Genomic DNA, 24,555 nt, shown 5'->3' on the forward strand with positions numbered 1-24,555 from the left:
CCGTATTTTTCGGACTATAAGACGCACTTTTTTCCCCAAAATTTTTGGGGAAAAGAAGGGTGCGTCTTATAGTCTGAAGGTGGCGCCTGGCATTCGCTGTAATAGAGAGGCGGAAGCCGGCAAGTGATAGACGCCATTACAGGTGCCGGGGCCTGAGACATCGCTGCGCTCCTCTGCCCTGCATGAAGCCAGCAGCGGCAGGGGCTCCTCCGTCCCCCCCGCTGCTGGCTTCATGAAGGGCAGAGGATTGTAGCGATGTCTCAGGCCCCGGCGTCTATCCCTCCCCGGCATCCGCCTCTCTAGTACAGCGGATGCTGGGTCAGTATCCGTGGCCCCTTCTCCCCCGGGGCCAGTCCCCACCGGCCCCATACCTGTAAAGTTGCAGGCCGGCTCCTGCGCGGCGATATCGCAGGAGCCGACCTGTTCGGGTGACAGCCGGGAGACTAATGAGGCTCCCAGGCCTGTCACTGCTGTATTAGTATTGCGGCTGGTCTCTATGACCAGCCGCCATAATACTAATACACAGAATGTCCCATAGACGGCAATACAGTTGTATTGCCGTCTATGGGACTTGCGATCAAGTGACCGCAGGTTCAAGCCCCCGGGGGGGAATAAAATAGTAAAAAAAAAAAAAAAAAAAAAAAAAAAAAAAAAAGCTTTAAAATATGAAATAAATAAAAGTTCTAAATCACCTCCTGTTTTTTTTTTCAATACAAGGTGATCTAAGCAATAGATATCCCCCAAAATGGTATAACTAAAAAGTACAGCTGGCCCCGCAAAAAAAACACTCTATGCATCCCCGTACAGCTGCAGGGTCACCTGTCAATGTGGCCTTGCAGCTGTTGCAAAACTACAACTCCCATATATTAAATATTTTACCAGTTTTTGCTTCAAAATTTTTTTCCCTATTTTCCTCCTCTAAAACCTAGGTGCGTCTTATAGTCCAGTGCGTCTTATAGTCCGAAAAATACGGTAGTTGCTTCACTCAATTCTTCCAACTGAGGTTCAAAAAAACTCTTCTAACATTGTCACATAATGCTCAGCGGTGACAGTGACGGTTCGCCCATTATCCTCAAAAAAGTAAGGACCAATAATCCCAAACTGGGATACTGCACACCATACAGTCACTTTAGGGGAGTGAAGTGGCCTCTGGTGAATTTCCCTTGGGTTTTCATTAGCTCAATAGTGAAAATTCTGCTTATTAAATAGGATCTTTCATCAGATCGGGCACATGCAGTTTTATATACTGCTGGAAAGCTGACAGTGCGCTGAATTCAGCGCACTGTCGGCTTTCCTGATCTGTGCCCAGTGTAAAGCGCTATCGGTCCTGGTACCGTAGCGCTTTAGTGTCAGAAGGGCATTTCTGACAGCCAGGGACACCCTTCTGCCCAGCAGCGCCTATCGCGCTGTACTGTGGAGCGGGGAGGAACGCCCCCTCCCTCTGCTCACAGTGCTCGTCCATAGACGAGTATTATCAGGAGCGGGAGGGGGGAGTTACTCCCCGCTCCACAGTACAGTGCGATAGGCGCTGCTGGGCAGAAGGGCGTCCCTGGCTAAGTGTCAGAAACGCCCTTCTGACTGTAAAGCCCTACGGTACCAGGACCGATAGCGCTTTACACCGGGCACAGATCGGGAAAGCCGACAGTGTGCCAAATTCAGCGCACTATCAGTTTTCCAGCAGTATATAAAACCGCATGTGCCCGATCTGATGAAAGGTCCTCTTTAACAGCTCCACACAGGTGGAAGTGGCCTCGTCACTACTGAAAAATGTTGAATTTGCTGGAATTCTCTCCAACATTTCTTGGCAGCAGTTTAGACGATTTTCAAAGTCACGGGGAAACAGCTCTTGAACCACCATTATTTTGTATGGGTGAAACTGTAAATCTTCGTGCAAAATTCTCCTTAAAGATCTGCTAGACATGCCCAAAGCAACTCCATGCCTACGGGCTGAGCGCCTGGGAGACACTTCAATAGCATTTCTTACCAGGATGACATTTTGAGGTATTCTTACTGTTCTGGGTCTTCCAATTGCTGAAGGAGTTGCTGTTGAACCAGTTTTTTCCAATGTCCTAGCCCAACGTCTAATTGCATTACGCCCAGGGACGTTACCCCCAACAGGGATATTGAAGTGTAGTCGGAAGGCCCTCTGCGTGGTGATAACAGAACGGCCATTTTCAAAAAACGTCCTCACAGCAAACCCACGATGCTCTCCCGTCCAAGGCATAGATGCTACTGACAACTAGACCCTCCCACTCCCACAACGAGGCCCCACCACTCTTTCCACCACCACCACAGGCTGAGTGCTAGCGGTCAAAACCGGTTCATACCTTTTGCCCCACCCTTGTAGTTTAGTTCTGGGCATCAGTTCATAGAAAGGATGTCCTAGAGTTGGAAAAGGTACAACAGAGGACCTCAAAGCTAATATGATTAGCCTTGAAGAGATGATGCCTTTTGCACATCAAAATAGCATAGATGCTATGGAAATGTAGAACGCTCATTTTCTTCACTTGTCCCTTAAGTAGCGTCCTTTCCCATCTCTTGGAGATCCATTCCACTGGATCTATCCCCTGTCCATACACACACACACACAAAGCTTTTTCATTCTCAGTGCACTGCAGAGAAGAAATAATTTTGTGCCCCCAATGAAAATTTATCTATGACAATACTGTCCGAATGCCTGATCTGACTTGGATACTGTGATCCTTCACTTGACACTACCTTCCAAACTGTACTACACTCCTTGAACTTTAAACACAATCATATTTGTGACTGGGACCAGAAACCTGTAAAGAAAGATAAAATCAATGTAACACTAGACCTTCAGACTTGAGACTGCGGTAATGTTTACCCAAAGAACTCCTCCCTCTAGATTTTCCCTCCATCTGGCTCAGGGTAAAGAATGTATTAAATCGAGAGATATGACCATCTGCCTTTGCAGGGAGTGTGTTTTTCTTCTTCCAGTGTTGCATAATGAAATTCAAAAGGACCCAGTTGTAGAGTTGAGCCCATTTGACTACATGCAGTCAAGCAGCCCATAAGAGACATGACATGCCGAACGAACAGAAGCATTGCTTGAAGTTGAACTTTTAATTCTAATATATATATATATATATATATATATATATATATATATATATTTTATTGCGCTTCTTAGAACCCCTAGGGGTCTTGAAGCTCAGGAGATCTGATCACCAATGCAGTGCAAGCGGCATAAAGCCTGGGTAGGAAAGCTAATGCCCAAGATCACTGATAAATGTGTAGTCTCCCATTAGTGAAGGGTCTGATGGAGAGAGTAGTACGCTTCAAGGAATTTTTGTTGTAGAGCTTTATTTAACCCCTGATTGCAGGCATTAGGGCCAGGTCTTTGCTGTATATTACACTCCTGGGCCCCCTGTGTAATATACTCCTACAGGAAAAAGAAGCAGTAACATGAGCAGCTGCTGAGCCTACACTTCTAAACCTTGTAATGAACCAACAGCAAGACAGGGAGAAAAAAAATGGAAAATATCAACCATATGGAGAACAAACCAAAGATGGACTAAAAATATCCCAATGAAGAAATACAGACAAGAGGGGAAACAACACACATCATGGAGAAACTAAACTAAACTCTACAGCCACCTACAGCAGAGACCCGGAGGCTATGGCGTCTGCTCAGCTCCAGTGCAGCTGCCATATTTAAATACCAGACATCCGCCGTACTATTATGGCAGATGTTAGAGAGGGGTTAAAGTCCTTACAGATGGTGTGCTCACCTAAGGCAGTTGTGTTAAGCCACAGCTACAAAAACAGCATTGATCATCCAAAGAGGGCAGCAATCACTGGGATGTGTCAATTCAGGATTTCCAATACTGTAAAATTTGATGAAGGATTGGGGGGGGGGTGTCAACAAATGGCTGAAATTCAATCTCTGAATTCTAAGAGAGGGTGAGGAGCACAGATCTTGGGAGTTTTCTGACTTTTTATAAAGCTTTAGAATGAAAATTCCTTGAAGCATACTACTCTCTCCATCAGACCCTTCTCTAATGGGAGACAATACATTTATTTCAATGAATGTATTAAAAGTTCCAACCAAAAATGTCTGGATATTTTTTTTTCTTTTTTAATATCCAACATAACATACCAGAATTAGTCTTACCAGCACCTGTGATTCTGCCATCAGAAGGTTAAAGTGGAGAACTATCATATTCTACTTTTTACCTTGAAAGTTGTGAATGGAGGAAGAGAGCACTTCGGATTTTTTGATATACTTTTTTTTTTTTTAATTCTGGATTCTTTTCCGCACACATTGCTTCTGGTATTTCTGTTGAAGATTCATCATTTTTGGCATTAAAGAAAAACACCTTGTTTCTTTCCCACTCTGGCATTTTAATTTGTCACTCTTATTCTATTTATCGGATGGATCATGTTGCCTAAGAAAAGGAAATTTCCTCTTTTTCTCATCCGTCAGAAAATGGCAAGTTTTGTATCATACATTTATGATAGAAACCCTTCCATTTCTATTTAAAAGTGCATATAATTTTTTTTTTTTTTATACACTGGAATTTTTTTTTTCCCGCTGTGCTCGTCATGAGCTGGTCTTTCTGCTTTCTCTGCCTGAAAATCAATCACAGCTTGTACAACCTTTAATAATCATTTTGCTTCATTAGAATTTTTTTTCTTATATTTTTTTATGAGAATTTGATGAACCATCTGAATACAAGCAAATTTGTAAATCCTCATCCATACATGTTTTAGAGGAGAGGTAGGAGAACAATGGGGAGACATCTTTTCTTCTTTATCTTTAAAAGGTTGATGATGGAGCATGGAATGCATCTGGGTTTGCTGGAAAAATTCTCTCCAAAGCTGAGCGTCCTAAATCCTTCAAGACTTTCTTCCTCACAATATTATCCATACTTTTTTTTTTTTTTTTAAAGAGTTTTTAGTTTAGTAGCTACATCCTTACCATTGCACAGAAGAGGAAAAGTGGAGTGGAGTAACTTCCACCACTTTTCTGTCCCAAACATTTTGTGGCAACATTGAGCAGGGATCCACCTTAAGTAGTCTAACCTCAGATCAGAGGCATGATTGTGTCGTACCTGGCACGCTGCATTTCAACCATGTGCCTCCCTCCTATTGGATGCAGTGTAGAATAGAGGTAGAGGCATCACACCTAGTCTACTACACTGCTCCCTTTCTACCCAGTCATAGAGAGAAAAGTATGAATATACTTAAACAAGGTGGGCAGAAGGACTCAAATGTCTAAAAACTAAACTTACTTAGCCAAGATGACAAAATGTGCTAGCTCATATTGATACTTTATTACTCATCTGGAAGGGACAGGAAGACACCAAAGAGTTGCTGTAAGAGGACTTTTTAAGCTTCCTGTCCATACCTGGTGGGAGAAGTTGTTTATCAGAGCATTATAGAAGGTGCAGATTGAAAAGCCCTGGCATGGTATGGACTGTGGATCTTCAACAGAGACATTAGGGTTTTCTTGTCCCTGGAGCTCTCATAAGTGATAGGGAAAGTTATAAAAACTGCCATTTGTTCACTTGGCCAATTGTTTAACCTATTTGAATAGTAACTTCCCTGAGAGCTAATTTGGTGCTGAGCATATCTTAACCCCTTCCCGCCGATGGCACTTTTTGACTTCCTGACCAAGCTCGATTTTTCAAAACTGACATGTGTCACTTTATATGGCAATAACTTTGGAACGCTTTAACTTACCAAAGTGATTTTAGATTGTTTTTTCGTAACACATTGTACTTCATGTTAGTGGTAAATTTTGGTTGATATGTTTTGTGTTTAATTATGAAAAAATTTGAAATTTGGTGGAAACTTTGAAAAATATGCATTTTACAAAGTTTGAAATGATGTACATTACATACAGATAGTCAGACTGCCAAAATTATATCCTAAATCTCATGTCCCAGATCTCTGCTTTATGTCGGCATCAAACTTTAGGCGCCCTTTTAATTTTTACAGACATTATAAGATTTACAAGTGAAACAACAATATTCAAAATTTTCAAGAAATTTCCAAAACCCATTTTTTAAAGGGACTAATCCAGTTATGAAGGGGTTTTGAAAGACCCTTGTATTAAAGCCCCCCATAAATCACCCCATTTTCAAAACTGCACCCCTTAAATAAGCCAAAACAACATATACCTAGTAATTTAACCCTATAAGTGCTTAACAGGAATTAATACAAAATGGAGGTGAAATTTTCAAATTTGAATTTTACTAATATTTTCGTTTAGCCCTAGAATTTGCACATTCACAAGGGGTTAAAGGAGAAAACGCATCCCACAATTTGTTAGGCAAGTTCTCCCGACTACCATAGTACCCCACTTGTGGGTGTAAACTAATATATGGACGCTCAGCGAGACGCAAAAGGGAAGGCGTGCCAAAGAGCTTTTAGAGGGCAGATCTGGCTGTGATCAGTTTCAGGAGCCATGTCGCATTTACAAAGCCCTTGAGGTGTCAAAACAGTGGAAACCTCTATAAAGTGACCCCATTTTGAAAACTGCACCCCTCAAAGAATTTATCAAGTGATGTAGTGAGCATTAGTAACCCCGAAGTGAATATGTAAGCTGTGCGGAGTAAATTGGGTACACCAAATCCTATTCTATTTTCCCACCAGCTCCTATGACATGGACGAGGAAGAGGGGCATTCTGGGGGATCAGCGCTGGTGTATTCTCTCTCATAAGCTCTAAATATGGGGGGTCCCCTGAAAACGCTCGCACAGCTTATACATTTCCTTCTAGTCGCAACCACTTATGTCCTAATGATTTGGCGCCTTTTAGTGTTTTTGTCTTCACATTGTACAAGCTAGATTTTTATTTTCTGGCAATGTGGCCATATGAGGGCTTGTGGTTTTAGATGTGCTTTTCAATGCCACCATTTTGGGGCCTGTAACTTATTGACTACATTTTATTAACTCTTTCTGGGTGGGATGTAAAAGGAAACATCAATTCTGGCATTGCTTTTTAGCATTTATTTTTTTTCCCGCGCCGCATACAGCATAAGTAAAATGTTACCTTTATTCTGCGTGTCGGTACGGTTACGGCGATACCTCATTTATATTATTTTTTAATGCTTTGCTATTTGTGCAGAATAAAATTCAATTTAGGGAAAAAAATCATTATTTTTGCATCGCCATCTTCTGAAAGGCATAACATTTTTATTTTTCGCTAGACAGAGCTGGTTGAGGGCTTATTTTTTGCGGGAAGATCTCTTCTTTTTATTGGTACCATTTTGGTTTTCATCTGACCATTTGATTACTTTTTATTGAGCATTTTGTAAGGGAAAGGTGGTGAATCATTATTTTGTGCGGTTTTCTACGTTTTTTTTTACGCCGTTCGGGTTAAATAATGTTTTAATTTCATTGTTCAGGTTATTACGGACGCGGCGATACCAAATATGTAATGTTTTTTTCTATTTTTCTTTATTTTACATAATAAAACATTTTATATAATAAAACATTTTATATGGGGAAAATGGGATTTTTGGGGCTTTATTTATTTATAATTTATTTTAAACTTATTTAAACTTTTTTATTTTTACTTTTTTTTTCTGTCCCCATGGGGGATTGAAGCAGTGATCGGCTGATCACCGCTTCAATACATATACACTGCAATACACGTGTTACACGTGTATTGCAGAGTATAGGAAGCTGTCAGCCTGTGTAGACGCACAGGCTGACCGCTTCATTTACGGCAGGATCAGCCAGGAGTGAGGACGGGGTAAGTGATGGGGCAGACCCGGGGTCACTGATCAGACCCCAGGCTGCCCCCTACGAACACCGGCACCCCCCGAAACCGGCGCGGGGGGTGCCGATCGGCACCATACTACACTGTAACCCCGGAGGTGCCGGCGGTCATGTTGATCGCCGGCATATCAGGGGTTAACACCCGCGATCGGACCCGGTTCCGACCGCGGGTGTTACAGGGCATTGTCAGCCGTGTATTACGGCTGACACCCGCTGTGCATGGTGCGCACACAGTTTCTGTGTGCGCACCATGCATCCGCAGTAATAGTACGGCGGTTTGCGGGAAGCCCTTCCCTGCAGCGCCGTACTATTACGGCGAATGTCGGAAAAGGGTTAAAGGAGCTGTCCAGGATAAACTGATAATTAACACCTAAACTAAACTCGATTCCGCCACCTAAATTCTAATTTACATCAATTGAAAAAAACAAATTGTATTTACCCATATCGCTGGAGCAGTCATGTGACCACCCCTGGACACTTTCTGATAATCCAGTGATGTTCCATTTCATCACTTCCAAAATGTAACGTCGCCACTACTCTTCCCGCTCCCCATCAATACTTACCAAGGCTTCCTGTGTCTGGGGAACAGGTCTTCCTCTTATCTTCTAGTAGTGGGCTAATTAGCTTAGCCAGGGACACTGGGAGGGGCTAGTAAATGGGCAGGATCACTAGTCAGTGAGAGTGGCAGAGGCTAGGCTTAGTGGGACAGGCAGGGTGGGATTGGCTAGTGAGATGGAGGATTTCGTTACATGAATGAGGGAGGACGAGGCTGAGGGAGTTAGTGCAGCAACGACACAGGAAGCAGCACAGCAGGAAGCTACAGCATGTAAACCAACACAGAGAATGCAGCAGCAACCGGAGACGCCCAGAAATCACTCCAATAACTGCTAAAGGTATATGGGTGTACTTATTAACCCATCACTAGCACTAAAACACTTTTTTTTTTTTTTTTTTAAAAAAAAAAAGGAGGTTTTTCTGTCTGGAAAACTCCTTTAACTCTAGAACACTACTGTATCCAGTATGGAAAACTTACTTCATTTAGAATTGAAATGTTACATTTAGTACTGCTTCTGTCTTCCCACTTTACAACAGATACTGGAGATTTGATTTTAGGCAAACAACGTCTTTTTCTTTTAATAAATAAAAGTGTATTCAGTGGAAAGAAACTCAGTTGTGTTAAACTGGTACACATCTCCATTATTCCATACAACATGTCCATATGTCCCCTGGATGTCTGTCTATCCTGATAGAAGAGAGCAGTGAAGACAAAAATTGCAGAAAGACGACCAGTGAGGAAACTAGACCCAAGGAATATGTTACAATGGCAGAAATGATTGAAATCAATGTCATTCGAGACAAAACTCAAATAGAACTGCACTTAAAAAAAAAAAAGAATTATAAATATATTTATTTTTTAATACAATGCTTTCACTTGACCAATTCTTTTACATACTTCCAGCCCTCTGCTGTGTAATCACAGATGTTGGTTGGGGCTGCAGAAAGAGCGGACACAGACTTCTGTACTCCTAGAAATAAAAGCAGAGCATAAACAGAAAAAGCAAGTTAGTAAGAGAGATGCAATGAAACATGATGAAGCTTTAATAGCATTCATTTGCGCTCCTGAAATAATACATATATCGTCAAAGTTATATAATGTTGCAATACATTGTTCACATCTCTGTGGCTTCCTTATAAAGTGAAATCCATGACTATGTTAGATCCCTCTTACTATAAAAATGATTGAACTCCATTAAATGCAAAGAGCTGCACTGCAAGAACAGTGAAGATAGAACCAAGGGTGAATCAGAAAAAAAACCCAAAAAACAGCTGATGCAAAAGAAGGTTATAACCTACATTTTCATGTTTACACTAGGCCTAATGTCCTATCTAAGTTTTTTCCATCTAAGTTTTGGTTCTTCTAAAACCAAAGATCAGTTTTAGGCTAGGTGCACACTTGTGCTGGGCTCTTCATCTGGAAAGCTGGACCGCTAAACATCGGTTACCCGCGGACACCATAAACTACAATAGGGTATGCTGGGTTTCCGTAGTTTTTATACTGAAGCCAGAAGAGAAAAGTCCACTGTGCAAATGTGCACCTAGCCTTAATGCAATTCTATACATATGAACCAAAACTGGAATCAGCCTTTAGGTTCTGTGCATACAGAAGTACTCTAGCAATATGCACACATGTCATTGTGGATAGAGAATTACTATTAGATGACAACATCTGGAGTCTTATCTGAGGGAACACCACTAGCATGATATATTAGTACTGAATAACTGCTCTGCGTTCATCATGGGCATTCTAAAGAAGGCATAATACGTACCCCAGTTCCAAGATTCACCGACGGAGAAGTCCAACTTTGGTGTAGTTGGAAGCTGTAAAGAAAAGAGGTTGCATTAAAAGCTGCCATGATCAGATTTTTTTTTTTTTTTTTTTTTTAAATCTTGTGCAACAAAACAACATTAAAGGGTTTGGCCACTTTCAGACCAATAATAAGAGACAAATATTATTTGAACAATTAAAAGTTGTACAATTTCCCAATATACTTTCTGTATTAATTCCTCACAGTTTTCTAGATTTCGGCTTGCTGTCATTCATTCTGTCATTTCTAGTGGATAAAAGTCTGACCATGGTCATGTGATTTACCGTCCATGGTCATGTGATGAGGACACAGGTGCACAGCTGATTACCAGATTACTGTGCTGTGACTGTAACGAGCGGCACCTGTGTGTTCATCACATGACCATGGACTGTAAGTCACATGACCAGGGTCAGACTGTTATCCTCTAGAAGTAACAGAATGAATGACAGCAAGCCGAGATCTAGAAAAGTGTGAGGAATTGATACAGAAAATATATTGGAAAATCGTACAACTTTTTATTATACAAACAATAACATTTGTCTCTCAATATTGGTCTGAAAGTGGCCAACCCTTTAAAGCTGAGGCCCCACGGGCCGTAATCGGAAAGAACCGCGGTGTGAACGCATTGCGGTTCTTTCCATAGCGCTTTTAAGTTCACAAAGTTTTCCTCTGCGAACTTTCTCTTAACATTATATCTACGGGAAAGCCGCCTGCGTTTCCGTAGATATAATTGAACAGCTGCAACGGCTTTGCAAATCACAGTGTGTCCTCGCTGCAATTTTTTCCGCAAAGTGGGGATGGGATTTGCATGAATCCCATCCACTTTGCCTGCACTGTACAACGTTGCAATTTTTCCCACAGCGGAGACGTTTACGTCCCGTTGGGCCCCGGCATTAAGGCCCCAATGCAAAAAAGCACTGTCGGAAAACCACTGTGACAATGCACCACGGTCTTTCCCTCATTGCTTTACACAAAAAGCAAAAGACTTTCTGCTTCCATTATACCTATAGGGAAACTGACAACGTTTCCACAGGTATAAATGACATGCTGCGATTTCCAAATCCGTGACCATTTTGGAAATTGCTGCGCGTATTTTCCCTACTGTGAGTGTATGGGATTCGCTAGAGGTAGGCTGATGTCTTCTCCGTCACGTGCTGACGTGTGGCGAAAATCCTAGGCACACGTGACCGCTGAGGCCAATCAGCAGAAGGGATCCATGATGTCACAGCTAGTGAATAGTTTCACTTTGAGAAGACATCGGAGCAGAAGGACTGGAACATGACAGGCGAGTATGATTTATTTTTTTATTTACCTCCCCCCACCATTGTCCAGGCATTGGAAAAAACAAAAACACCTGGGCAACCTCTTTAAGGACACATCCCAAATTTAGCAATTGCACATAAAACTCAAGCCTCTCAACCACACTATCTACCTGTACACCAAAGTAATCTGCCCACTCATGTAGTGCAGGGGGCACAGCTGCAGAGGTCTTCTTCAGAACGTCTTGGCCTTGAGCTCCACTTCCCAGCAGGCCATAGTCATAGGCCACATAGACAGCCCCTCCTGTCAGCAGCACCTTGGTGGTAAACCTGCAATGAATTGTTAACCAGAGTCAGCCTTTTATCATTACAACTACAGTAATAACCGTTTCGCTTTCCGGTAATTTCAGGAGATATTAGGCGGCCTGCATTAGTACCAAACAGTCCAATACCGACACTCACATCCATGGAAACCAGGGTCATATGAACTGCACTACTTACTTCAGCAGTCTCACAACGGCAGGAGCCATGACTCTAACAAGGACACCCTGAAGCCTCGGCGCATCCGGTCACGTGGATACGAACTGCAATGCACGCCGGTACTTGTAGTTCTCTTGCCCTATTCTTCATGTCACCGTGCCTCTTGGGGTGACGGGTAATGTAGTTTTCGGGCATTGCTTTATTATGGTTTTATTCCTGGCGGTAACGTCTCCAGGACGAGACGAGTTCACACATGCTGGTTTCTCGTTCGGCCGTTTTGGAGCTGGTTTAAAAGAATCCTCAGAAAAATCCACCTGTTGTGTGAATTTTAGTTCTAGAGTTCCCATTTTCCAGACTAAAACAACAACCCATCGAAAGTTAGAAAAAACACAAAAAGTCCTTACAGTTTACATCTGGCAGTGGTGTTTTTTTGCTGAAAAACTTGTGTGTGAAAGCACATTATATTTTGTGAGCCAAATTCAGGATTGGCACACAGACGCCAGGTTCACATTTCGGTTTTCGTTCTTAGGGGGCGTTCACACTACCGTTGGTGACCATCAGCAGTGTCCGTAGCTGTTGTCCCTTACAAGATTTAAGCAATGGACACTAGTTGAATTGACAGAAATCTGTGAAAATTTCCATTAATTTCAGTGGGATTTTATCTTGTGTCCGTTTACACCCAAGTCCGTTTTTTTCCAGCGGACAAAAAAATCCTACATGCAGGAATTTTCTGTGTTAGAAAAAAACGGATGGCAGGTGTCCGTTATTTTTTTTAACATTGAAGCCTACGGGCAAAAGACTTATTATGGACAGTAACTGATAGCCATCAGTTACTGTCCGTTATGATAGGTGTCCTTTTTTTTTTTTTTTTTTTTTTTTTTTATGGACACCTTCATAACGGAATCCAACGGTAGTATGAAACCCTATCTTATTGTTTGCTTTGGGACCTGACCCTGTAGACCAGCGATAGCGAACCTTTTTGATACTGAGTGCCCAAACTGCAAGCCAAAACCCAATAAATTGTCGCGGAGTGCCAACACGTCAATTTAACCTTAAAACTCTGTGGATCTACAATTATGGACCCACAAATTACAGCAGTGTGAATGGGGCTCTACAGAGCTTGTACTGAAAGGTAAAGGTCTCTGCATTTGGTACTTTTTGAACAATTAATATTCACATAACACAGGATCTGTTTTATAGTGACCGTGCAATGTTATTACAGCCTGAACTAATATCATGTCTGCTATAAAACAGATACTGTGATATAAGTAGTGAAGGGCCCCCACATACAATACAATCTGCCCCGCAGTGGCCCCCACACACAATACAATCTGCCCTGCAAGTGGCCCCCACACACAGTACAATCTGCACTGCAAGTGGTCCCACACACAGTACAGTCTGCCCACAAGTGGCCCCCACACACAGTACAATCTGCCCCACAAGTGGTCCCCACATACAGTACAATCTGCCCCGCAAGTGGCCCCCACACGCAGTACAATCTGCCCTGCAAGTGGCCCCCACACACAGTACAATCTGCCCCGCAAGTGGTCCCCACATACAGTACAATCTGCCTCGCAAGTGGCCCCCACACACAGTACAGTCTGCCCCGCAAGTGACCCCCACACACAGTACAGTCTGCCCTGCAAGTGACCCCCACACACAGTACAGTCTGCCCCGCAAGTGGCCCCCACACACAGTACAGTCTGCCCCGCAAGTGGCCCCCACACACAGTACAATCTGCCTCGCAAGTGGCCCCCACACACAGTACAGTCTGCCCCGCAAGTGGCCCCCACACACAGTACAATCTGCCCCGCAAGTGGCCCCCACACACAGTACAGTCTGCCCCGCAAGTGGCCCCCACACACAGTACAATCTGCCTCGCAAGTGGCCCCCACACACAGTACAGTCTGCCCCGCAAGTGGCCCCCACACACAGTACAATCTGCCCCGCAAGTGGCCCCCCCACACAATACAGTCTGCCCCACAAGTGGCCCCCACACACAGTACAATCTTCCCCGCAGTGGCCCCCACACACAGTACAATCTGCCCCGCAGTGGCCCCCACACACAGTACAATCTGCTCCGCAAGTGGCCCCCACACATAGTACAATCTGCCCCGCAGTGGCCCACACACACAGCATGAAATGGTCCACAGTAGCCCCCTCCCACACAGCATGAAATGGTCCACAGTAGCCCCCTCCCACACAGCGTGAAATGGTCCACAGTAGCCCCCTCCCAAAAAGCATGAAATGGTCCACAGTAGCCCCCTCCCACACAGCGTGAAATGGTCCACAGTAGCCCCCTCCCACACAGCATGAAAGGTCCACAGTAGCCCCTTCCCCAAACAGTAAACACACAAATATACTTACCTGAAGAGCTGCCGGGCGTCCTCTCTTCTGTTCCCTGCGCGCGCTGATGACTTACGGCATCACGCCCGCGCCGGTGCAGAGGTCACACTCAAATGCTCTGGATGAACATTTGCACAACCAGCTGAAGGCAGCGATTGCTCACTAACGGGGAATCCTGTACCGGATTCCCCGTTAGTCAGCGATCCAGGCAACCGCACGCATGCCGGCAGAGGGAGCTCTGTGTGCCCTCTCTGGCACGCATGCCATAGGTTCGCCATCACTGCCATAGACTGTAATGGGGCCCGCCAGGTTTCCACTCAGTTTCCACTCAAAAAATGCTGAGAGAAGAGTCCATCTTGCAGATCTTTTCTTTCAGCATTGGAAAATGCATGGACAATGAACAGAGTTTTTGAGTGCTGATTTTGATGCTGAGTTCTATGGGTTCCGCTCACTTTATTTTTACACTTGTGGAAATTTTCCGCTACTGGAAAAAAAGCTTCCTTCAGGCGGATTCTACTGCTAGCGATTTTTTTCAAGGTCCTTACACTGTGCTGGAGGAAAAAAACAAAAACCTCAAAAAATACTCCAAAAACTGCTTCGAAAAAACTTTTCCTAATTCCTGAAGCGGATTTTTTCCTTGCCAAAAAACTCCTTGTGCATTGACCCTAAGAGTTCATTCACATAGAGTTTTTTGGCGCTGATTTTTACACTGAATCCGCCTCCAAAAAAAGCCTCCTAATAGAACTGTATTGGGACGAATACAATGGACCCTTACATAGGTGATGCTCCACTAATTTTGGCACAGCTGGATTTTTTTTTTTCTGGCACCTACCATATTCAAGCATTCATTGCTGTTAATTTCAACATAGCTATGCTCTCTGCTGTTAGGTGGGTGGTCCCTGTGTTTGTACTGCAGGAGTGGAGTGGGTGCCATGGAGAACAGGTATCAGCAGTAAGAAATAGCTGACAGACACCCACCTGTAACACCCAGTGACTGCGGGTGTTAACCCCATAGATGCCATTAACAATCATGACTGCAGCATCTAGGTGTCTTTGAGTAGTGTCCCCCCCCCTCCCCATGATCAGCCATCCTGAGGCTCCTTTATGCTCAGGTGTTTCAATGGCAAACCAGAGCTGATGTGTTGCCCCAGGTCTGCCTAACCCCTTGTTCACATCTGCGTTGGTATTCCATCCGCGGGAGTCCACATGGGGACCCCCCTGAACGAACTATCGAACGCATTTGCAACGGTGTGCAGTGAAAGCACACGGACCCCATAGACTATAATGGGGCCCATATGCTCTCCGCGTGCTGCCCGCATGAATCATGCGAACAGGAAAGTAGATTGTGAAGTACTTTTCTGTCTGCATGTTCCCTGCGGAGATCTTGCGGCAAGCACACGGACCCCATTATAGTCTTTGGGGATCCGTGTGCTTTCACTGCAAACCGCTTGCAAATGTGTTCGGTAGTCTGTTCGGTGGAGTCCCCATGCAGATTCCCCAAACGGATTACTGACGCAGATGTGAACAGGGCCTTAGTTAGTTTAGATGCGCCTTTTTTGGCCATGTACCCTTTGCCCCTTTTTAGTCAAAAAGGTGAAATAGCCCCTTTCTGATTCATTGTAACCTTAAGGGCCCCTTTCCATTGCCCATGGACTGGAGTGCATAGTCATAAATGCAGCATGAAAAGGATCTCCATTTAGGCCATGCCCCCTTTTCTCACCAAAAAGCAAAAGTGCAAGAGCAGCTTTACAATGTGAAAAAAAGTGCAAATGCTTCAAAAATTACAAGATAAAATTATTGATAAAACCAGCAAGAGCTGCAGTCTTTTTAGGTAGTACATGAATGTTTCAAGCATGGGAGAACCCTCACAAAGAATTCATTTCATCAGCTGCTAATATTTATTTGCACACTACATTATTCTTGATTTCAGGCTTTTTTACGTGCTATAAGAACATAGCTAGAATGCTGACAGTGTCGGAGTTAAAGCCCTGACCTATTGTACACTTTCTGGAATGGTAATTTCCGGCATGTGATCACTTAAGTACCATAAATACAGCTCATAGGTTCCAGCTTAACAGGGTGTATTAATTTATTCAAGTTTTCAAAGACGTTGTGTGAAGTCAAACCCAGGAGTGGATTGTAAAAAAAAGCAGAAGCAGCAGCCGTCCTTCAAACCTAAACCTATAAACATACCCTGAGGATAAGCATCGACACAGAAAGGACTTTGACAGGCCCATAAACTGTGATTACATGCCGAAATATTCCACTTTCTAACATGGGCTACAAAATAAAGGGATTGTGCCTGGTCATACTTGTGGCACTAATGGCATACATGTACAGCGACACTTTTGATCCAGGTAAGTAAAATAAATTACATGACCAGTTTACAGGTGGTGGTTTGTATAACATGATAGCATTTCAATGAGGATGTGTTCCGTAAGTAGTATAGTCTTCTAAATGCATCAGCTAATGTGACGGTAAATGGTGTTTCATTGTTTTAGGGTGAGAAATGTTGTGCATTTTCTTTTGCCCATATTACAGATTCTCTTTAGTGTAAAACTGTGATCGTAGCCTTTTCCTTAACATCTTGAAGCACAAACTCTAGATGTTTTGAACAGTGACGCAGATTGCACTTGCTAGCACCTTAGACAAAATGATTATCATTAAATGTTTCCATCATAGCTACACCTGCCATTTCCCAGAAGACTTTTAACGGGAGCCTGGCATGTAAAAATTCCTGTTCACCCTGTAGGCATCGTGATATAGAGCAGATTGACGTTTAGTTTTGTAAAAAAAAAAAAAATTACCGTATTTTTCGGACTATAAGACGCACCTAGGTTTTAGAGGAGGAAAATAGGGAAAAAAAATTTTGAAGCAAAAAATGGTAAAATATTTAATATATGGGAGTTGTAGTTTTGCAACAGCTGCAAGGCCACATTGACAGGTGACCCTGCAGCTGTACGGGGACGCATAGAGTGTTTGGTTTTTTTTGCGGGGCCAGAAGTACTTTTTAGTTATACCATTTTGGGGAATATCTATTGCTTAGATCACCTTGTATTGAAAAAAAACCCGGTGGTTTATGATATATGATTTTCTACTTTTATATATACGGTATATTCTAGGGACAGGAGGTGATTTAGAACTTTTATTTATTTCATATTTTTAAAGCTTTTTTTAAATTTTTTTTTTACTATTTTGTTCCCCCCCGGGGGCTTGGACCTGCGGTCACTTGATTGCAAGTCCCATAGACGGCAATACAACTGTATTGCCGTCTATGGGCCATTCTGTATATTAGTATTACGGCTGGTCATAGACCCAGCCGCAATACTAATATAGCCGTGACAGGCCTGGGAGCCTCATTAGGCTCCCGGCTGTCACCCGAACAGGTCGGCTCCTGCGATATCGCCGCGCAGGAGCCGGCCTGCAACTTCACAGGTACGGGGCCGGTGGGGACCGGCCCCGGGGGAGAAGGGGCCGCCAGTCCAGACCCGGCAACCGCTGTAATACAGAGGCGGATGCCGGCAAGGGATAGACGCCAGCACAGGTGCCGGGGCCTGAGACATCGCTGCGCTCCTCTGCCCTGCATGAAGCCAGCGGCGGGGGGACGGAGGAGCGGAATAGCATCGCCGCTGCCGCTGCTGGCTTCATGCAGGGCAGAGGAGCGCAGCGATGTCGCAGGCCCCGGCACCTGTGCCGGCGTCTATCACTTGCCGGCTTCCGCCTCTCTATTACAGCGGATGCCAGGCGCCACATTCGGACTATAAGACGCACCCTTCTTTTCCCCAAAAATTTTGGGGAAAAAAAGTGCGTCTTATAGTCCGAAAAATACGGTAGTATAACTTTTTATCTGTTCTTTGATTTTTTCACTTTCTATCACTGATTGACAGCTATTGCTGTATATAGTCATAGAGGGAGTCTGTCAGTCGCTGATAGGACCACCTCCTTGACGTTTGAACATAGAACAAACAGCGCAGATAAATGACAATTTAGGGATCAGGGATGTCGCATATGCCCTGTGCCATTTTATTTTCACAGGTTTAAGATACATATGGTGTTAATGTCTTTGCCAATGTAATAGTAATTTTTAAGTTTTATAACATTTGGGGCTAAATTTTCAGTAAGGCCTGGTTCACATCTACGTTTGGTATTCCATTCGGTGAGTCTGCTTGGGGACCACCCGAACAGAATAACGAACACATTAAAAAGCAGTGAGCAATGAAAACACACAGACCCCTCAGACTATTATGGGGTCAGTGTATTTTCTGAGCAGTGTCCGCACGAATCAAGTAGAGACATAAGTGCTGCTTGAAGTACTTTTCTCTTCTCATGACTCATACGGACACCATGCGTAAAACACACGGACCTCATTATAGTCTATGGGGTCCATGTGTTTTCATTGCTCGCCGCTTTTTAATGCATCCGGTATTCGGGACTCCCCATACCAAACGGAATACCAAATGCAGATGTGAACCAGGCCTATGTAATGGGCTACAATACCAAAATGTTACTACTTGGTTGACAAAATAAACTCATACCAGAAAATATCATGAAATTTAAAAAAAACGTATAGATCTCCATTTTTGTTAATTTCTTTGTAGAAATACAACAAAAATGTAGCACAAATAGTGGTATAAAAAAGGGTTGTCCACAACCCAAGATAGGTAATCAGTATCAGATTAATAGTATCAGTTGTTTTAGCTGCTGAAAGCCATACACATGGTACAGTGGGGAAAATAAAGTATTTAGTCAGCCACCAATTATGCAAGTTCTCCCATTTAAAAAGATGAGGTCGGCCTATAATTGACATCATAGGTAGACCTCAGCTATGAGAGACAAAATGAGAAAACAAATCCAGAAAATCCCATTGTCTGATTTGGAAAGAATTTATTTGCAAATTATGGTGGAAAATAAGTATTTGGTCGATAACAAAAGTTCATCTTAGTACTTTGTTATTTATCATTTGTTGCCAATGACAGAAGTCAAACGTTTTCTGTAAGTCTTCACAAGGTTGGCACACACTGTTGTTGGTATGTTGGCCTATTCCTCCATCAGACCTCCTCTTGAGCAGTGATGTTTTGGGGCTGTTGCTGGGCGACATGGACTTTCAGCTCCCTCCAAAGGTTTTCTATAGGGTTGAGATATGGAGACTGGCTAGGCCACTCCAGGACCTTGAAATGCTTCTTACACTACTCCTTCATTGCCCTGGTGGTGTTCTTGGGATCATTGACATACTGAAAGACCCAGCCACGTTTCATCTTCAATGCCCTTGCTGATGGAAGGAGGTTTGCACTCAAAATCTCATGAGACATGGCCCCATTCATTCTTTCATGTACACGAATAAGTCGTCCTGGCCCCTTTGCAATGAAATATCCCCAAAACATGATGTTGCCACCCCCATGCTTTACAGTAGGTATGCTCTTTGGATGCAACTTAGCATTCTTTCTCCTCCAAACACATGAGTTGTGTTTCTACCTAGTAGTTCTACTTTGATCTCATCTGACCATATGACATTCTCCCAATACTCTTCTGGATCATCCAAATGCTCTCTAGCAAACTTCAGACAGGCCCGGACATGTACTGGCTTAAGCAGTGGGACACGTTTGGCACTGCAGGATCTGAGTCCCTGGCGGCGTAGTGTTAGGGTGCATTCAGACTACGTAACGCCGGGCGTGTATGAGAGCCGTACACGCCGGCATTACGGCAGACTGCCGAACACTTCCCATTCACTTCAATGGGAGCGCTCGTAACAGCGGCGTTTACGAGCGCTCCCATTGAAGTGAATGGGAAGTGTTCGGCAGTCTGCCGTAATGCCGGCGTGTACGGCTCTCATACACGCCCGGCGTTACGTAGTCTGAATGCACCCTTACTGATGGTAGGCTTTGTTACATTGGTCCCAGCTCTCTGCAAATCATTCACTAGATTCCCCCTGTGTGGTTCTGGGATTTTTGCTCACCGTTCTTGTGATCATTTTGACCTCACTGGGTGAGATCTTTCATGGAGCCCCAGATCGAGGGAGATTATCAGTGGTCTTGTATGTCTTCCATTTTCTAATTATTGCTCCTACAGTTTATTTGGTCTCACCAAGCTGCTTGCAGATTCAGTCTTCCCAGCCAGGTGCAGGGTTACAATTTTGTTTCTGCTGTCCTTCGACAGCTCTTTGGTCTTCATCAAAGTGGAGTTCGGAGTGTGACTGTTTGAGGTTGTGAACAAGTGTCTTTTATACTGATAACAAGTTGAAAAAGGAGCTATTACTACAGGTAAGGAGTGGAGGACGGAGGAGCTTCTTAAAGAGGACCTTTCACCACCTGGGGCTCATGTGGTGTAATACACCGCTAGAAAGCCAACAGTGCGCTGAATCGGCTTTCATGTTCTGTGCCCCCGATGAAGAGCTATCGGTGCTGGTACCGTAGCTCTTCACTGTCAGAGGGGTGTTTCTGACAGTCAGTCAGGAACGCCCTTCCTCACAGCAGCGTCTATAGCACTGTACTGTGAGAGGGGGGCGTTCTTTACTACCCAGTGATGACGCTGAGCAGTGAGGTACTATCAGGAGGGGAGGAAGGCGTTCCTCACCGCTCTCACAGTCAGCTTTCTAGCGGTATATAAAACCGCATGTGCCCCAGGTGTTGAAAGGTCCTCTTTAAAGAAGGAGTTACAGGTCTGTGAGACCAAGAAATCTTGCGTGTTTGTAGGTGACCAAATGCTTAATTTACACCATAATTGGTAAAAAAAAATTCTTTCCAAATCAGACAATGTGATTTTCTGGATTTGTTTTCTCATTTTTTCTCTCATAGTTGAGGTCTACCTATGATGTCCATTACAGGCCGACCTCATCTTTTTAAGTGGAAGAACTTGAACAATTGGTGGCTGATTAAATACTTTTTTCCCCACTATATATGGCCAGAAGCAACTCTTCTCCTCTTCAAGTGAATGGAAGGAGTGTTGCAGTTCCCAATGCCACCGCTATAGTGTACGGAATTACCGTATTTTTCGGACTATAAGACGCACTTTTTTCCCCCAAAATTTTGGGGGAAAAGAAGGGTGCGTCTTTGTTAAATATTATGTTTACAATATTCTCTAGCAGACATGGGGTTAACACTAGAGATGAGCGAAGAGTGTTCTATCGAACACATGTTCGATCGGATATCAGGCTGTTCGATGTGTTCGATTCGAATCGAACATCACGTGGCAAACTCCAAAAAAATTCGATTCCCCTCCCACTTTCCCTGGCGCTTTTTTTGCACCAATAACAGCGCAGGGGAGGTGGGACAGGAACTACGACACCGGAGGCATCGAAAAAAATCGGAAAAAGTCATTGGCTGCCGAAATCAGGTGACCTCCATTTTAGACGAATAGTGGATTTCAAATCCGGGTCATATGAGAATGTGAACTTTGTGACTAAGAGACAGGGATAGCTGTACAGGCAGGGATAACCTTTATTTAGGTAGGAATGTTATTAAAAATAACTTTTTGGGGCTCTATCGGGTGTGTAATTGTGATTTTTGTGACATAAACTTTTTCCAATAGGAATTGTAACATCTCTGCCTGTTCGGGTCACTGCACCACCCTCTGCTCGCATGCTGCGGCGCAGGAGGCGTTTGAAGTTTGAGAATCTGCTTAAAGTTTTTAGTTGCACTGTGTGAACACGGCTCTAGTCCTTAATTGGATTTGCACCACACCCGTCTTCTGCCAAGGTTGCCTCTGTCCATTAAGTGGTTAATCTTGCCTTGCCCTGTGATTGACAGCTGCCTTTCTGTGTACTCCATGGGCGGGTTCTTCCTCCCTATTTAGCCTTGGTTCCCATTCACACCAGTGCTTGTTATTGCCGTGCACATACCTGCTCTTACTGTCCCTGTTTGCTTATACTATTATACCTGACCTTTGGCTTTTCTCATTGACTGTTCTCTTGACTCCGATTTGGCACTGCATTACTCTCCTGTTACCGAACCCTGGCTAGCTGACCTCCCTTTGTTGTTGTTCGTCTTGTCTGCGTTTTGTGTTTCACATATTCAGGGAGGGTTTGTCCTCGTGGTTGTCGCCTATTACCTAGGATAGGGCCTGGCAATAGGAAGGGAAAGCGGGGGGCTTCACCTTAGGGCTCACTGTCTCTTGTGCCCCTCCCAGGGTTTAACAGTTCTGGGAATTGCTGTCTTAGCAATTCCCTTACATAATAACAAGCCCAAAAACCTACATCCATTGCTTCCCTACAGACAGCATGGATCCTATTCAGTGCTTTGCAGCCAAGTTGGAAGGTTTGACCGGCCTGGTAGCTGAGCTAGCTAAACAGGTTCAGACCCTAACTGACGCTGCTGCATCATCCCCAGCTGTTTTGGCACCTTACAAGGTCAAGATGTTACTCCCGGATCGTTTCTCAGGGGACCGTGAAAAATCTGAGACGTTCAGGGAGTCTTGTCGCTTGTATTTTCGGATTAATCCACATGTGACTCAGGCCCAAATGGTGGGAGTGGTTATATCTCTGCTACAGGGGGATCCACAAGCTTGGGCCCTTAAACTCCCTCCTGATGCTGATGAGTGGTCTGATGTGGAAAAATTTTTTAAGTCTCTGGGCTCTATCTATGCTGAGCCAGACCACATTGCGCTTGCGGAATCGCAACTCCTCACCATGCGGCAGGGAAAACGCTCTGCAGAGGAGTATTGCGCAGAGTTCCGTAAGTACAGTATAACTGCAGGTTGGTGTGAGTCAGCTCTAAAGGCTCACTTTAAAAAAGGTTTGTGTGACCGTGTTAAGGAGCTCTGGGTTGGTCACCCAGATCCCCCGACGCTTGAGAAAGCCATGACTTTGGCGGTCCGTATTGACCGCAAGATCCGAGAAAATTTAAAAGAGAGAGTAGGGTCTGTTGCCTCCAAGTTTTCTGTCTCTTCCTCTCTCTCCGCTGAAAAACCTACCTTTCCTCCCATCACTTCTGGTGAGGAACCCATGCAACTGGGAGCTATGGACGCCAGAACACGACGAGAACATCGTCTCAGGAATAACCTGTGCCTGTACTGTGGTTCCTCTGGTCATGTCATCCGAGACTGCCCTATCAGACCATTGTTACCTGCGAAAAAACTTCAGTGCCTGAGTGGTAATCAGAAGAACCACTCAGGCAACCAGGTATTTGGTGGGAATAACAATAAGATGTTGTTATCTGTGTCTTTGTCCTCTGGGGACAGATCTGTTTCTGGCAAGGCCCTAGTTGACTCTGGGTCTGCAGCAAATTTTGTTAAATATTCAGTTGTTGAATCTTTGGGCATTGAGCTTTTGCCACTGGACTCGCCTATGTCTGTTACTGGAGCAGATTCTACTCCACTGGCCAGGGGTAAAGTCAGTTTTAAAACCCCCTTGATCTCTTTGCAAGTGGGTTCTACACATTCAGAGGTCATAAGCCTGTTTGTTATGGAGAATCTCTCTGCTGATGTTATTTTGGGGTTCCCCTGGCTGAAGCTCCATAACCCTATTTTGGATTGGGGTAAAAAGGAGTTGGTAAAGTGGGGAGATCAGTGCTCATCCCACTCTATTGCTTTACATTCTGTAGATTGTGTCAGTGAGGAGAAGGTCTCAGCTACTAAAAGTTGGGAGCGCCCCTCCGGTATTAAAACCTGGTGGTATCAGAAACGCCGGATGAATAAAAAATGTTTGCCTGGTTCTCAAGCGTCTGTGGTTCAAGCAGAACCAAAATACAAGGCAGGGAAAACTCAGAATCCCTCTAGAACTGGTTTGTCTGGTGAGGGTCCGGTGGCCCCTCATAAAAGGGGGGGTACTGTAACATCTCTGCCTGTTCGGGTCACTGCACCACCCTCTGCTCGCATGCTGCGGCGCAGGAGGCGTTTGCAGTTTGAGAATCTGCTTAAAGTTTTTAGTTGCACTGTGTGAACACGGCTCTAGTCCTTAATTGGATTTGCACCACACCCGTCTTCTGCCAAGGTTGCCTCTGTCCATTAAGTGGTTAATCTTGCCTTGCCCTGTGATTGACAGCTGCCTTTCTGTGTACTCCATGGGCGGGTTCTTCCTCCCTATTTAGCCTTGGTTCCTATTCACACCAGTGCTTGTTATTGCCGTGCGCATACCTGCTCTTACTGTCCCTGTTTGCTTATACTATTATACCTGACCTTTGGCTTTTCTCATTGACTATTCTCTTGACTCCGATTTGGCACTGCATTACTCTCCTGTTACCGAACCCTGGCTAGCTGACCTCCCTTTGTTGTTGTTCGTCTTGTCTGCGTTTTGTGTTTCACATATTCAGGGAGGGTTTGTCCTCGTGGTTGTCGCCTATTACCTAGGATAGGGCCTGGCAATAGGAAGGGAAAGCGGGGGGCTTCAGCTTAGGGCTCACTGTCTCTTGTGCCCCTCCCA

General features: G+C 44.3%; 2 protein-coding genes across 3 annotated transcripts in view; one reads left to right on the top strand and one right to left on the bottom strand.

The window, feature by feature from the left end:
* Positions 1-9,143: 9,143 nt before the first annotated feature.
* MICOS13 (mitochondrial contact site and cristae organizing system subunit 13) lies at positions 9,144-11,966 on the bottom strand. The gene is made up of 4 exons (XM_075264232.1): positions 11,880-11,966; positions 11,552-11,708; positions 10,081-10,132; positions 9,144-9,279 (listed from the first exon to the last, which is right to left on the bottom strand). The coding sequence occupies exons 1-4, from the start codon at positions 11,906-11,908 to the stop codon at positions 9,182-9,184; spliced, it is 336 nt and encodes a 111-aa protein (XP_075120333.1). The 5' UTR covers positions 11,909-11,966; the 3' UTR covers positions 9,144-9,181.
* A 4,465-nt stretch (positions 11,967-16,431) lies between these two features.
* HSD11B1L (hydroxysteroid 11-beta dehydrogenase 1 like) overlaps positions 16,432-24,555 on the top strand; it is a 45,908-nt gene continuing 37,784 nt past the window's right edge. The window contains exon 1 of one of the 2 annotated variants that reach the window (XM_075281734.1): positions 16,432-16,561. In XM_075281734.1, the coding sequence (XP_075137835.1) occupies positions 16,480-16,561 (82 nt within the window). In that variant the 5' untranslated portion in view covers positions 16,432-16,479. The remainder of the gene's footprint in view (positions 16,562-24,555) is intronic. The other variant, XM_075281741.1, reaches the window with a different exon arrangement.

The sequence above is a fragment of the Leptodactylus fuscus genome, chromosome 1 (assembly GCF_031893055.1).
Source record: "Leptodactylus fuscus isolate aLepFus1 chromosome 1, aLepFus1.hap2, whole genome shotgun sequence".
NCBI classification, from domain to species: domain Eukaryota; kingdom Metazoa; phylum Chordata; class Amphibia; order Anura; family Leptodactylidae; genus Leptodactylus; species Leptodactylus fuscus.

Coding starts and splice junctions, on each gene's coding strand:
- MICOS13 (XM_075264232.1), bottom strand. CDS start 11,908: ATGGCTCCTGCCGTTGTGAGACTGCTGAA. Junction 10,133..11,551: donor CAGATTACTTTGGTGTACAG/GTAGATAGTGTG, acceptor TTTTCTTTACAG/CTTCCAACTACACCAAAGTT. Junction 9,280..10,080: donor CGGTGAATCTTGGAACTGGG/GTACGTATTATG, acceptor TTTTATTTCTAG/GAGTACAGAAGTCTGTGTCC.